A 14,662-nucleotide genomic window follows, 5' to 3' on the forward strand; every position below is an offset into this window, starting at 1 on the left:
TAAGAGGTTCAGGTGAACAAAACACAATGTTCAGAGAAAGTCCAAACACAAGTTAAACTGAATAACTGATCTGTTAGGTTTTTCAGGATAATTGCTGAGCCTTTCCTAGGCATGGAAATTCCACACATACTCCTGGCAATATTTCAAGAGCTAAACATGTTGAACATATAGCTATTTGAAAACAGAGTAACTTGATAGACAGTCCTTACTTATTTTAACATACTTCCTTTGTAAGCTAACATACACTAAAATGCAGAACTAAACTGAAAGGAAAGATATCTATCACCAGAAAATGGCAAATCAACTGGGATACCACTTTAAAAAAAACAGCCCTTTTCATTTTCTAGACGGAATGCTGGATGTTCCACATCTTAGACACATGTGCCTGTATCATGGAATTTTTTAAGTTTTAATGACAGAGGATTTCTTCTTAGTATCTTTCCAGTGTGTCCTCTGACTTGGTTATACTTATCATTATTTTACTTTTGCCTCTACCCAGATAACAATGCAAGTTTCACTATGACATAGGAAAACAATCAGGTGCTGCCTGAAAAGGTAAATACTACATTGTCACGAGTATGACTATTGAGGACAGTAGCTATGCATTGAGTCACCTGAAAGACTCATCCCTTAAAAGATATTTCAAGTGTGAGAAGTATGCCAAGTATCCATGGTCACTGTACCAGATCTGAAATAAAACCTGGGCTTAAAATTAAAATGCAGATGAAGTTAAGAGAATTTTTCAGCATTTATCAAACTTCAACACCAATTTACAGGAAAATAGCCACAAGAAAGGCTAACTGATTTATGAGACTCTGCAATCTGAGGATGACGCAATTACTTGCCTGAACAGACTGACCTGGCAGAAAACAAACCTAATATTTGGACTTATAGCATATGTTAGAGTATCCACCACCGAGATCTAAACATTTATGTTGTATAAGCATCCCTTTTCTCTCACTGTTTTAATGTTTGCATACAACTGTTTCTTCTGAAAACATTGTTCCACTGCTACAGGCAGCGGCATCTTAATCATTTTGTTTCAGTGGCATTTTACTTGCCCAGTAATCATTTTCTCAGTAAACTAACCCTATAGTTTCCATTTGTCATTTCCACAGACAAGAGAATGCATCTGATTAACACAGTGCCTTTTCCCTAAGATACTGGGGGAGGGGGGGAAGTTATTCATTTATGTTGTAACTTAACTGCTTAACTTTATCCTCTTCCTTTTTGCATTACTATTTGTTATCACAGTAGAGAGATCTTTCCACATTCTGAGTTTCAAGGGGGCAAGAAAACACTTCATAGTATTAAAATAAGGAATGTATTAAATGATTGGTTGCTTTATTAAAAATTTTAAATCACTTCACTGAACAGAGGTTTCTGCTTCTACTTTAAAACTTTCACACTATTATCTGGTCCTATGCTCTATGGTCACCTCAGTCTTTTCTAACCAGGTACGTATTTTTAAGCGTTTGAAAACATTCAGTGGAAGTACACTGCTTGCCACTTCCAGTTTAGAAGAGAAAGCAGCTCACATTACTCCATAGCTTGGCCAGAAGGAATTTTACAGATTACATGAAAGCACAATGAGCAAGCTACAAAAACAAGTGAGCAAGAGTAGAAAAAACAAAGAGGGAAAACCAAAAGAATCTCTATATTGAAGAAGAAAAAGAAATGGTAGTAGGGAATACACACAGAATATACATTTCCAGAAAACATAAGCTGCTCAACTCTCCTCCCACATGTGAGCCACATGCATGGTAAGCTTGCTTAGGGCATCAACCAACAAATCCTAAATACTTCATCCAAGGCACTGATACGAAGCAAAAAAAAAAGCTGTATCCCTTAAATTCTTCCAATTCACTTGAAAAATCAAGCAAAAATGTTTATTTAAGTTTATTTTTGTGGGATTTAATATCCTTTTTTAGACATTTTTCTAGTAAGAATAAACTTGTTCAGTTTAAGAGTTATACTGCAGACTACACACATACCACGTTTCTGTGTCTCCTCTTCATCACTATCACTCTCTTCAGATGACGATGATGAAGATGATGATGATGAGGAACAAGATGATGAGGAACAAGATGATGAGGAACAAGATGATGATGATGAAGAGCTAGAGCCTGATTGAGAGTGTGAACAAGATGAGGAAGATGAAGAGGATGAAGATGATGACCTAGAAGAACGGGATGATTTATCTGAGTCAGAGTCTGAATCAGAGCTAGAGTCAGATCCCCTTTTGCTGACTCTCTGTGTTTTGGAAGCTGGGTTTGGAGTTAGAGGCTCTGTTCTTGCTGCCACCATGCGCCTGTCTGTTTCAGTCTTCACACTAGGTTTGTGATCTGTATTTTGTATTGGCATGCCGTTTTCTGGACTCAAAGGTTCAGATTTCATTATTGTCTGTGTCTCCTCTGTAGACATAGATTCGTCTTCAGAAGACTGAGGGTCTTCTTTCAGATTTTCATGTTTAGCTTTTGTGTCCTCAAAAGCATTCGCTTTAGCATCTGACAATCTTGACTGAGGTGTAAGAGGAGAAGCAGATAATGCCATCTGGTACTGATGCAAGAGTGGAGTAGAAGTCTTTGAGAGTGCCACTTTATTTTGATTATAGTTCCTCTGGGCAGACATAAATGAAAGTTCAGGATCACAGAGAATATGATAATCTGTCCTGCTAACTCCATGCTTAGCAGCTCCAATAAGTAAATCCCTGTCATGAGTTCCACATTCCCACCAGACAGGTAAGTCTGGGTTTGGCTGGCACAGTTTTAGTCGTTCAAACAACTGTGGGTGTCTAAGGGCCTGTTCCCGCACTTTCCTTAGGAGTTCAATGCGATACAAAGTCCGAGAAGCACGCTCTTCTGTGATTGGTTGGATAAAGATTTTTGGGTCTACGAGTTCTGTATTAAAATAAAACAAATATGAGAATCTGGCAGAAATAACTGCACCACAAATGAGTTCTACAAGGAGTTGGCTTTAATTGGTTAATACACATCTCCCCATTATAAGATTTCCATTTTACACTTAACACACTTCCTTATTTCCTCCTCCCCCTTTTTAATATTGGAACACGTGAAAGAAAAACCTTCTGAAGATAAGCCCTAGCAACAGAAACTAAAGATAAAACTAAAAGTAAAAATATATACATCTACCTTCTTTTGAGGGGAGACGACAGACTCTCCGGCACATTGACATAAATGCAGACAAGTATTTCTCTAAGCTCACATCCGTTTTCTTATGTAGTCTAGCCATTGCTCTAAATTTGGTCCAATCAAATTGCCCCCTTTCTGGATCAAATACGACACCAAATGTGGAGACAACTCTGTAGAAGTCAGCTTCTTCTCTTCTAGTCCATCTTGATCATCAAGAAAAAAAAAGTAAAATTTGAAAGTTCTGTCATTTTCTTAACAGTTGCTAGCTGTGTGAAATAGTAATTTGCTATTTTTAATAAAAGGATGTATTAAAAATGTGTATTTGCATGCTGCACATACCTTTGCTGCTTTTCAATCTTAGCAGCCATCTTTGGGTTTAGACCAACTTCATCATATGGAGGCTGCATCATACTATGTTGTACTGGGAATGCTGGCTGGATCTGCTGGGCCTGCCTATTTTTACTTGTTCGCTGATAAGCTGTTATCAGGCGGCGAAGACGTGTTGTTAAGGCAGACTGAGTGGGCCAACAGATTTTGTCTCCTTCCATCATTTGTCCATCTATATTAAAACAAAGACACAGGAAAAAATAATTGTTGCTAGTGCCTATGGTCCTATGCTATCTAAACACAGTTTAGCTTAAAGTCAGGAGAATTAAACAATTCAAAATAGATTGAATTAGCTCAGATTTGAAGTTTTATGTATTTACCTCCATCTGCTATTACTAAATCACCTGGGGATGAAACATCATCCTGTAGGAAAACAGAAGTGAAGCAAAACTTAAAACGTAGCCCTCTGCAGAGATATAGGTTAAACTTACATCTTATAGTCAATTTATGAATATGTCAAAGAACAACAGTAAGAGATATTTTGGACAAATGGCTAACAATGCAAATAAAATAATTATACAGCAATTCCCTCCCATGTAACCTGCCCACAAAACTGTGGAAACACATGGAATAAGTTTTACAAATTTAGATAAATATAGAAAAGCTAATAATTTTCTCAATTAAAAGGTAGAAGTATTATATTCAAAGAGTGTTAAAAGGAGCTATTAATAGGTGCCTACTATACCTCTATGTCATCTTTAAACATTGCTGGTGCTGGTTTATATTCTGGATCTTCTACATCCCTGTTAGAATTTTAACACAAAGGAACCCATCTTAGTAATATTTTATAAGTCCTCAAACTCTCTTCAATTAAACAAGACTTATTTAAATTTAGTTAGATGGACTGTATTTCATTTTCTATTTGAAACAAGGAAAGTATTTCATGGCAGCTGTGGCTTGAATCTTGCCTGGAGGCTGCCCCCCCCCCCCCTTCACAATTTCATTCAAAGATGTTCTTTATGACCACAACTACTAACCTCACTGATGAAGCAATGAAGAAAAGCAGTTCTCCCCTTCAGCAATTATCAGCAATACTCAGATTGATCTACTGGGGTCACTGGCTAGCTACACAAGACTAATACACCAAGCTGACTGACCTAAAAATCAAGTTAAATAGGTTTGTAGTACTCTGTGCCTTTGAAGGCTTTTGTATTTCAGTGTCTAAGTAATACTTCTGATACAGCAACACAAGGTAGAGTCCTTGTTAACAACTAGTTGCTGTATTTAAGTATGAAATCCCAGACTTCAATGGTTCTGTTACACTGTTCCTAACTCTCTTCTGTGGGAGCAAAAATCAAACTAGAATTCCTCATAACAATAGCATCAAACTTGTATAAAAGTAGTTAAGAAGAGAATAATGTTCAACACACAAATTCAGTCTTGTTAACTTTAAGGCCCTGAAATATTCATGCCCAATTGAAGTGCTCATACCCATCAATATAATCATTTGCTCTCTGTTCAGCAGCAACTGCTTTTTCATCTGGCTTGCCAACCCTTTCCAAGAAGCACAGCGCTGGGTCTGCTCTGATAGTGTTGTATTTTTCATAACCTATAAAAGAAAAAAGAAAAAGTGGCAAAAATTCAACTTTCAGAGTAAGCTATAAAAAAAAAATGAGTGTAGAGTGTTTAGATTGAGGGGTGGGCAAGTACATATGTAATCATCCACATTACTCACCATGTTTAAAAACTCCAATTAGAAGGGATTTATCTGCATCTGCATCCCACCACTCAGTAGGAACTTCAGACTGATCTGGCTCAGGGACCCAAACATCAATTTCACTAAGGAGAATCACCAACAGCATATCACCAATAATATTAAGAGGAAGAAATAAAACTTTATTTTCCTCTTTGTACATTTCTATTTCATGTGGGATTTTTAAACTTCTCTAAGCACACATACACAGTAAGACCCTAAAAATAGCACCACAAAGCATCCAGACAGCTTGATATTTTGTATTTGACAGAGACCAGTAACAGAAAGAATATGAAAGCAGAACCAGTATACAATATTCTTCCCCTCTCAGTAAACTCCAGCAACTCCTGTAGTTTGTGCTTGCAAAACTTTGCAAACCAAAGATTATCTGCTTTTGTGTTTAACAGCACAAGATGGACCATTTTTCCATGAATGTTTGTAACACCTTTCTGAATCAAATTAAAACCTTCTATCCTCCACAAGCTCCTGTAGCAGTGAGGTCAAGAATTTCCAAATGGCGATACTTCCATTATAAAAAAAATAATAAAAAAAAAATTAACAGAATATGCAGCATATAACCAAAAGTGTGCACGCAGGCAGGAAACCCCTGCTAATTAGAATGTAAAGTACAAAATTCTCTCTTTCAGTTTTTCAGTCTATTTGACTTAAATAATTTTAGTTTATATAACTAGACTCTCATAAATAGGAATCAGGACTTCCTCATGTCAATACAAAGTAAACAAAAGCATTTTTCTCACTGCCTAAGGCTACAAATATTTGGGTTTAACACTTCCTATTTAGGTCCAGGAAGATTCCTGAGTTTTCCTTTGATAGTTTACATTTAAATAAATAAGCAAAAAACCTCTGTATAGTTCACCTGGCATCAATTCCATTAAACACCTTTTGGAATTCATTACCAATGACTTCTTGTTTTAAGTAATACAGCATTCTTACTCGAAGTAAAACCCTAAACAAAGAAAAAAAGAAATACAAATATTAGCACTCTAAAAGCTTTCAATAGTTGTGGGTGGTTTTGTTTTGTGTTTTGTAAAATCACAAAGCTTTCAAAGTCACCTTCCTAAAATATACTTTCTCCAGTTGTAAGAGGAGATAACCAGGTCCTCTAACACCTTTTATTGTGATCACTTTTACAAACAGTTTCATTGCAAAAATTCTTTCAAGTCCTAGACAAAGACCTGGGCCAGCAGAACACTCCTCACTTGCTTCATAAAAATGCTGCTAAGAACAAACTATTTCCCTTTTCCTACTTAAAAGATTCCCTTCGAAAGAAGTGAATGGGCTGACATCTTTCACATCACCTTTTCATTCCTTCTGAGAATTTGATGCATGACCCCAATGGCTTCCACATGCTCTCTCTCAAATCTTTACTACAGCAGTATGAAGTTTTCAAGCAGAATGGGGGAAGTTTTGCTACACAAAATGATTTATCTAAAACAAGCTCATAGGTATGAATGAGCTTCCAAACAAGCTAGTAGGTCAGATTCCCAAAAGCCTAGGAAACAGGCCAGGTAAGCAGCATGTAAGATTGAGGGGTAATGACTTTTTTTTACCGATAGCACTTTATGTTTCTTTGCTAAGCGGTCCCAAACTTTTTAGTCCTTTGGCTGCTACAAGACTCCCCAAACATCCTAGCAAGATCTCTCTCTGTACAGACAGTTTCTTTAAAAATAAGATAACTATTTTAAATGTGAAATACTTGATTCGCCTCCTAATATACTGCAAACCTAACTATTCTAATCAGGATAACACCATTAAACTTGTTTCTTCATAGTGCTACAAGTATTTTCAAGACAATAAGCAATTAGAATAAAAAAAAGAATCTTTACACAGACATTGAAAGACATTCACACTTCAGCTACTGCTTACTTGTTGCAATGGTGTTTTATGTGCTTTTTGTATCCTTCATCTTGCAATAGATGTTCTGGATTGTATTTTCGAAGCCATTCTGCTTTGTGTATATCAAAAGTGGTAGCCTGGGCCTTCACTTTTTTTCCTTTTCTTCCTCTAGGCACAGGGGCTGATAAGCCTATATAATTTAAAATACTATACAGTAACAGCAACACGTAGGCATAGATCCCATGATACTTATAGTTCCTGTATCAATATTGGGACCTGCAGTGCAGAAAAAATACTAGCATCACAGCCTCTAGATATGAGGGGCTTTTTTTCTTTCATCTCTTAGAGCATTTCTGAAGTACATTTCACCAGCTAAGGACAAAGCAGGAGAGGGGAAAATGAGCATGCTCTCACCTACTCTGAAACACAATAGGTCCTTATGAACTGAAATGGAAATAAAGCTTACACAGAGCACACCAATCCATTTGGGCAAGCCATCAAATAGAAAGCAAAACAGAAATGAAAATTTTCCCATCAGTTGAATTGCATACCTGGAATAAATTTCATTTAATTCAAGTAGGATGCAGGGATAATTTTTAGCTGTTTTCATCCCAGTACCACAGGCATACTATATGAAGGTATTTAACTGCAGAAACACAGAAGGCCTTACCAAGGTGATTCTGTAACTCTCTTGTTTGCCCATCCTCTGTTGGGGTAATGAGATCCCATATAAAACTTTTTATTTTCTCATCCCCTCTGTAGTGAATGAGACAATAGGCTAATAGAGCTCGGCAGATTATCTCCACATCCTGTTCATTCAGCTGTCTCTTGAAGCGGCCATGTGACAAAATTTCTCTCCATCGACCCCACCTAGTCCAAAGTGAAACACGGATCAGCACTTTGAACTAGAATGCTTGGGTATCCTGTAATTTCCATTACAAAAGGGAATTTCTCTGTAAAACATTTAGCTTTCCACATTTTTCGTTCACCTTAAGCTACTGAGTGGAAATATGAAGTTAACATTTGCAACATAACTCCATCTATTTCATAGAATCATAGAAGAGTTAGAGTTGGAAAGGACCTTAAGATCATCTAATTCCAACCCCCTTCCATGGGCAGGGACACCTAACACTAAACCATGACACCCAAGGCTCTGCCCAACCTGGCCTTGAACACTGCCAGGGATGGAGCATTCACAACTTCCTTGGGCAACCCATTCCAGTGTCTCACCGCACTCAAAGTAAAGAACTTATTCCTTATATCTAACCTAAACTTCCTCTGTTGAAGTTTGAACCCATTACCCCTTGTCCTATCAGTACAGTTCCTAAATAAAGAGTACATCTCCAGCATCCTTGTAGTCCCCCTTCAGATACTGGGTTTTAACCAGTTTAAAAAAAACCCACTAGTTTAAACAAAACTTGTTGGCTTACAAAAACATGGATGATTGTTTTAGGCTTCTAAGACTGCAAACTGATGGGAACTCACACTGATAAGCAAACGCAAGGTAGGTGAGAGAAAACCTAAGATTTCACTTCCAAATCAACATGTTCAATTTAAGCATACTAGCTGGTTAGATTTTCAGTTCCTAATTGCACCTCATGGAAGATGTTCTGCAATTATGAATATCAAGTCACCTACCAAGCCTTTATTTCAGATATTTGTTCACAGTTCTGACCCTGCCTGCATAACTTACTGTAATGATTTTTAGAGAGACTACTCTAGTGACATTTTAAATGTCAATCTCCTTTGAAGAAGTTTTCACCTCCCTTCTTTCATGTTTCTTTTATTGCAAACTGTCATAAAGATTTATACAGGATGCATGATAAATTCACATAAATTCATATTCTAAATAAATGCTATATATACACACACCAGGTTATTGCCACTATAGCTAAAAGTTAGTCCATAAATACAATTTAGTACATTTAAAACAGTATTTTTTAAAAACTTCCTAGAATGAAGAAGGATGTATACAATACCCGTAGACCAGCAAGTTTTTTTCCACTCGAAAGCACTCTGTTCTACCGTAACCATTGGAACGGTCACAAGGCCTACGGAGTTTCGGTTTTTCATCACCGTCGCTCTCCACCTCCGACAACTCAGCCAGCTCATCCTTTGTAGCACTGAAGGGCCGTGTTTGTTTCCTAATTCTTGGGGTATCAATAACCAGGCTGTTCTGCAAAATTTCAAACAAACTTTGACAGAAGAAAAGCTTACCAACTGTTTTGAAATAGATGGCTTCAATTCAGAAACAATTTCTATCTAATGTCAATAATAGGTATTCTGTAAAGAAATCACAGTAAACACCTCACCTGAGCTGAATATTTACACAGACCATGCTGCAGTCTGTGTAAAAAGGGGCACTGAAACCTTTTTAGAGCATGGAAACATCTTCAAGTATAGGACACAACTTTCAGTATTATAAAATTGATAGAATTATTAGTCAGCTATTCTGCAGATTCCAGCCCAGGATCTACAGACAAAAACAGAGGAATTGGAACATTTACATATTTTAAACCATTTCCAGGCCTTCAACAAAAACCAAAGACCCCCATGCTCTTTTGGGACAGCAGGTAGCTAGGAAATACTAAAGCTATCAGCAGGCTGATTACCTGTGGAGAGAGTGTTCTCACAGGAGAATGCATAATTGGTACATAAACTCTGAATAATCCTGAAAGATACAGCAAGGCCATGAGAGGCCCAAGGAAGCTTAAGCAAGCAAGATAAGAAGAAGCAGGAATTCACTGAGTTAATGAGAACTGTGGACTATTGGCAAGCTTTCGAGGTCAAGTTGTCACACCTGTGCTTAACCAATTATATGTTAGTCACTAAGGGTCTTCAAGACATGTATCCAATCATAATATGCCAAATCACTGTAAGTGCATGTAAGAAACAGCATATAAGGAGTTAAGGCTTTGTAATAAATTTGGCAATCGCTTGATCACACTGATTGTCTTCGCGTTGTCCGTGACTCCTGCATCAACAAGTGGCACCCGAACAGGGACCCTCCGATCGGTAACTCGACAAAGACGAGTTTGAAGGTCTGACGAAAAGGAGGGAGCGGAGAGTTGGCCGAAAGTCAGCGCTGCCCCGGCGCTGGGAAGTCAGACGTCTGCAAAACTTCGGCAATCTCGCCCTGATCAGGTGAGTGGCTGGGGAGGAGATGTGGCACTTGCTATCCAAAGAGGAACAGGCGGTGGTGAAGCTCCTCCAACACATTCTCTCTAAGAGAGGACTGCAATACGATAGTGCCGCCTTACAGAGGCTGTTAAAGTGGTCCCGTGATCGCGAGGTTAGTAAAGGGACCAAAGATACACAGAAACACTCTACACTTTGGAAATTGGTGTTTGAGACTTTGAAAGAGATGAAATTGTAAAGTGTGGTGGTAGCGTCTGTATTTGCCGCCACAGCTCCAGAAGGGGATGTCTCTCCTAACCCCCATCACAGAGCTGCGGCTATGACTTTTGCACCTCCTGTGGTACCTGGAACGGCGCCGAAAAAATCAACGCCCCGAGCCAATGAAAGCAAGAGCCAGGTCCGCAGATGGCCACATACCGAACGAGAGACACCTGACAAGAAAGACATAGCTGCGAACAACAGAGACCTTGAGTTCAACCCAGGATCAGACTCTGAGTCCCCTGAATCCGAGCCAGATTTATATCCTCTGCTTCCAGACTCTGACTCTTTGTCTCCCGGGTCAGTCTGCTCAGCTCATCAGCAACTACTCACTGGCCTTGGAGATGCTCAGCTGCAACAACTGATGAAAAAGCTTGAAGCCCTGGAGACTGGGATTGAGACATCTCCATCGGCACCTCCACCTTATCCTCTGCAAAACCCCTTCCTTAAAGAAGGCAACCAGGGGAGGGGGTGGGAGAGGTATCGGGGAGGCACAAATCCTGTGCACTGTTTGCACGGGTTAATCAAAGATGCAATTATTACAGGTGAAATTTTTGCAATGGGCCTCTCTGCATATCCTGTGTTTACTACACAGCAGGGAGGTAAAGAGTTGGAAGCTTTTGATCTCAGAATAGTTAAGGAGGCCTGACAAGCAGTGACCACATACGGGTTAAAATCCTCTTATACTCAAGCTGTATATGTTATGATTTTTTTTTTGCGATTGACAGGAGACTTTGACTCCCCTGCTATAATACATGGTCAGGCATTAGGTTCAGATTATATGACTAAAACTCCAGGTATTCTGGTCCAGCACAAGAATTTGGAAACCGGCATTTGGAAAGGTCCTGTGGAAGTAAAACTAACTGGTCAAGGTTATATGTGTGTAAATTACAGATTCCGGTTTGTGGTGGGTGCCACCTCGATGGGTGAAACCCTGGAAAGAGTCAGCATCACCCCAGGACACCCCCCTTATCAGTGATTGAATTAACTGAAATTTGAGCTCAGGACATCCATTTTATGGATGTTTTCAGTCCTTCTTAAAGTGAAGGGAGCAACCTTTTTTACATTAAAAAACCCCAAAACAAAAAAACCCCAAAACAAACAAACACCAAACCCCCCTCCAAAAAAAAAAAAACAAGAAAAACCACCACACCCCCCCTGAACCTCCAGGGAAGCGAGACCAGCGCGGGATACAGAAGTATTGTGTGATTTTCTGGTGGTGGGAAGGTCTCTTTTATGCTGTTATCAGGGGTATTGGGATTGTGACGGACCGTGGACTTGGGATCCCTTATACAACTCATTTGATACAGTCTCTCTGTGATACTCATGTACTAGAAGTTGGTAAATATAAGTATGTCCACGTTTCTATCGACCTTTGGAGACCTTTAAAAATATTGCTGGCCACTTCTTCCAACATAGGCTGGCCACCTGTGTCGGAATGAGTGTGCATTTTGGTCAGTATAAAAGCCCAAGCCTCATGCGATGTGGGGGAGGCAGAGCCTCTGCAGGGATGCCCGCTAAGGTTGAGCCTGCCACCTCGCACTGCAATGATGCTTCTCGGAGCTGGTTTGCTGTTAGTCTCCACAGGGTCCTTGTGCCACGTTCTGTACGTGGGACTGTAGTGGGAGTAATGATTGCCTGGATTTTGTGCTTCAAATATTGTAGTTCTGTGGCGTGTGCTTCTGGGATCCCATACGTGTGTGTGTGTGTGTTTTGAGGGCAGACGGTGTTCTGTGTATTTTTTGTTGTTGGGTTCATGTAAAAGTTTTTAACGGGTAGCAGTTTAACATTTCGGGCAAGAAAGGGTTAATGCAAAAGTGAGGTTACCGGCAGGTATTTATGGTTGCTGCTGAAGCAGGCAGGCAGCTGTAGCTGCTGCCGAGCAGACAGGCTTTTATACCTGCTGCCAAGCAGGCTGGCGTTTGTAGCTGTGCAAAGCAGGGTGAGCGACTTTTGGAAAAAAAAAAAAAAGCTGACCTCTGATTCAGCTCCCGGTGCTCCACTGGCGGAACGGCCAGGATGGACGCCAGAGGAGTGAAGAGGAAAAAAAAAAAAAAAAGAAAACCAAACCAAAACCCAACCTCTCAATCTATTGAGGCAGTTTGTAGAGACACCACAGACAAAGCCTAAAGAGCACCTGCAACACAGTGGGTGCATGGTAGGAGCCCTGCTTAGTATGTTTAAAGAAACCTGGGGTGAATCCAAGACTTGGAGGAATAGAGAAATAGACAGATTGGTTGAAATAAGAACTGCTAACTAAAAAAGCGAGAGGGGTAGTGCAACCACAAGCTTTATGAGCCGTCACCTAAGCAGCATCAGGGTGGCAGAAAAAAAAAAAAAAAAAAGAGGCAATGATGCAGCAAACTCCTTGACTGTTAACAATGTGCAGTTTAACCTGTCTGCTTCTCAAGAACTGATAAACTGGAGGAGGGGGTATATTTGTGTCCTCCTGACTACAGGTCCATGGTGACTGCCTGCAAATGTTGTCAAGCCTTGCCATGAGCTGGACAGACGACTGGAAAAACCTGATGCCTCAGCTACAGGAGCTGACCGTGAATACCCCAAGCAGAATGAGATAGGGGAAGAGAAAAATGAATGATTGCAAAACATCACTTGGGGGAAAAGTAACAGCTTGAATATATGTGTGCTTGTAAAGTAGCTATTATTAGAGGCTGAGATTTTGTGTATAAAACCACCTGTATTTACTAGCCAGTTGCTAATGAACTACACCTTGTATTGTATAGATTTGTCATTTGTAAAAGAGATGTTAGGGTATGGAAATTTGCAGTAGCTGCTAGAAAATGCCAAGGCAAAAACTGGAAAGATTCTAATACAATGGTAGTGTTATAAAGCAGGTGATGGAACAAATTAAGAGGGTGGGAGAATTCCACTGGTAAGAAATTTCTTTGGCTAGTCCCTCACTGCCATCACCATCTTCAACATGCTGCTGCACCCTGTAATAGTTACTCTGCTAATGTAAATTTGTGTGTGCCTTGCTGTAGTAGTGACTTGTTACTGGATGAAGCAGGTGAAACTCTGCATTGACAACATGGTGCAAGGACTGAGGATGACAAAATGCCTGCTACCACAATCAAGGGCAAGACTGGGTTGGCCTCTGTGTTTGCCACCAAGAAGAACCTTTAGCTCTGCTGTTGGCTGCAACCCAGCAGGCGTGGAGCTGTGGGGACACATGCCATGCCAGACCTTGATGTGAAGGATTGCCTCCCCTGTTACCAGAGAGCCATACAGGAGAAAAAAGGGGCAGGCCCAGCAGCCTGTAGTTGGCATATGTTGGAGATATGATCTAGCACAAATCCCCTGCTCAAGTAGGGTCACCCAAAACATATATAAAACAAAAAGGGGGAGATGTGGAGACAGTGCTCTCACAGGAGAATGCATAATTGGTACATAAACTCTGAATAATCCTGAAAGATACAGCAAGGCCATGAGAGGCCTGAAGAAGCTTAAGCAAGCAAGATAAGAAGAAGCTGGAATTCACTGACATAATGAGAACTGTGGACTGTTGGCAAGCTTTCGAGGTCAAGTTGTCACACCTGTGCTTAACCAATTATATGTTAGTCACTAAGGGTCTTCAAGACATGTATCCAATCATAATATGCCAAATCACTGTAAGTGCATGTAAGAAATAGTATATAAGGAGTTAAGGCTTTGTAATAAATTTGGCAATCGCTTGATCACATTGATCGTGTCTGTGTTGTCCGTGACTCCCGCGTCAACAATTACCCATGCACAAATTAACCAGCACAAGAAGTCTGACTTGTTGAAATAGTAATACAAAAAAGCACCAGAAATTCTACACCTGCTATTTCAGAATTCAACAGCAAACAAATACTTGAGAAAATATGCATTAGAAAGAGAAGTACTTACTCTACCACTGATAGCATCTATATCTATTTCTGCTTTTTTGGCCCATTTCTGCCAGAAGTTGGGATCATCTAGTGAAATATCAGTCCTGTTTCCAGATGCAACAAAACTAGCCTGTAATAAATAAAACTTAATCTTACCAACATCATACATCAAAAGTCAGTCGAGTTTGAATGCCTCAGTGCTGCGAAGACTGCATAAGGTTATTTCATCAAAAGTCTCCTCCCAAGCAGCTGTTAAGACTTCAGAAGCTACTTACAGTGCCAAAAGTCTCAAAAGTTCTCTTCCCCCT

At 39.7% G+C, this 14,662-nt stretch overlaps 1 protein-coding gene across 3 annotated transcripts in view; it reads right to left on the minus strand.

Moving 5' to 3' along the window:
* The window catches only part of LOC130596229 (chromodomain-helicase-DNA-binding protein 9-like), a 103,647-nt gene that overhangs the window by 12,994 nt on the left and 75,991 nt on the right, over positions 1-14,662 (minus strand). For all 3 annotated transcript variants that reach the window (XM_057403596.1, XM_057403598.1, XM_057403597.1), the window contains 12 exons: positions 14,374-14,484; positions 9,069-9,265; positions 7,760-7,959; positions 7,120-7,279; positions 6,110-6,199; positions 5,215-5,318; positions 4,971-5,088; positions 4,225-4,282; positions 3,860-3,902; positions 3,492-3,711; positions 3,153-3,355; positions 1,995-2,900 (listed from right to left, as the gene is read on the minus strand). In XM_057403596.1, the coding sequence (XP_057259579.1) occupies positions 1,995-2,900; positions 3,153-3,355; positions 3,492-3,711; positions 3,860-3,902; positions 4,225-4,282; positions 4,971-5,088; positions 5,215-5,318; positions 6,110-6,199; positions 7,120-7,279; positions 7,760-7,959; positions 9,069-9,265; positions 14,374-14,484 (2,410 nt within the window). The remainder of the gene's footprint in view (positions 1-1,994; positions 2,901-3,152; positions 3,356-3,491; positions 3,712-3,859; positions 3,903-4,224; positions 4,283-4,970; positions 5,089-5,214; positions 5,319-6,109; positions 6,200-7,119; positions 7,280-7,759; positions 7,960-9,068; positions 9,266-14,373; positions 14,485-14,662) is intronic.

This window comes from Pezoporus wallicus, unplaced genomic scaffold (genome assembly GCF_028554395.1).
Source record: "Pezoporus wallicus isolate ANWC-B61680 ecotype Strahan unplaced genomic scaffold, APGP_CSIRO_Pwel_v1 contig_7903, whole genome shotgun sequence".
In the NCBI taxonomy this organism is placed as follows: Eukaryota; Metazoa; Chordata; class Aves; order Psittaciformes; family Psittacidae; genus Pezoporus; species Pezoporus wallicus.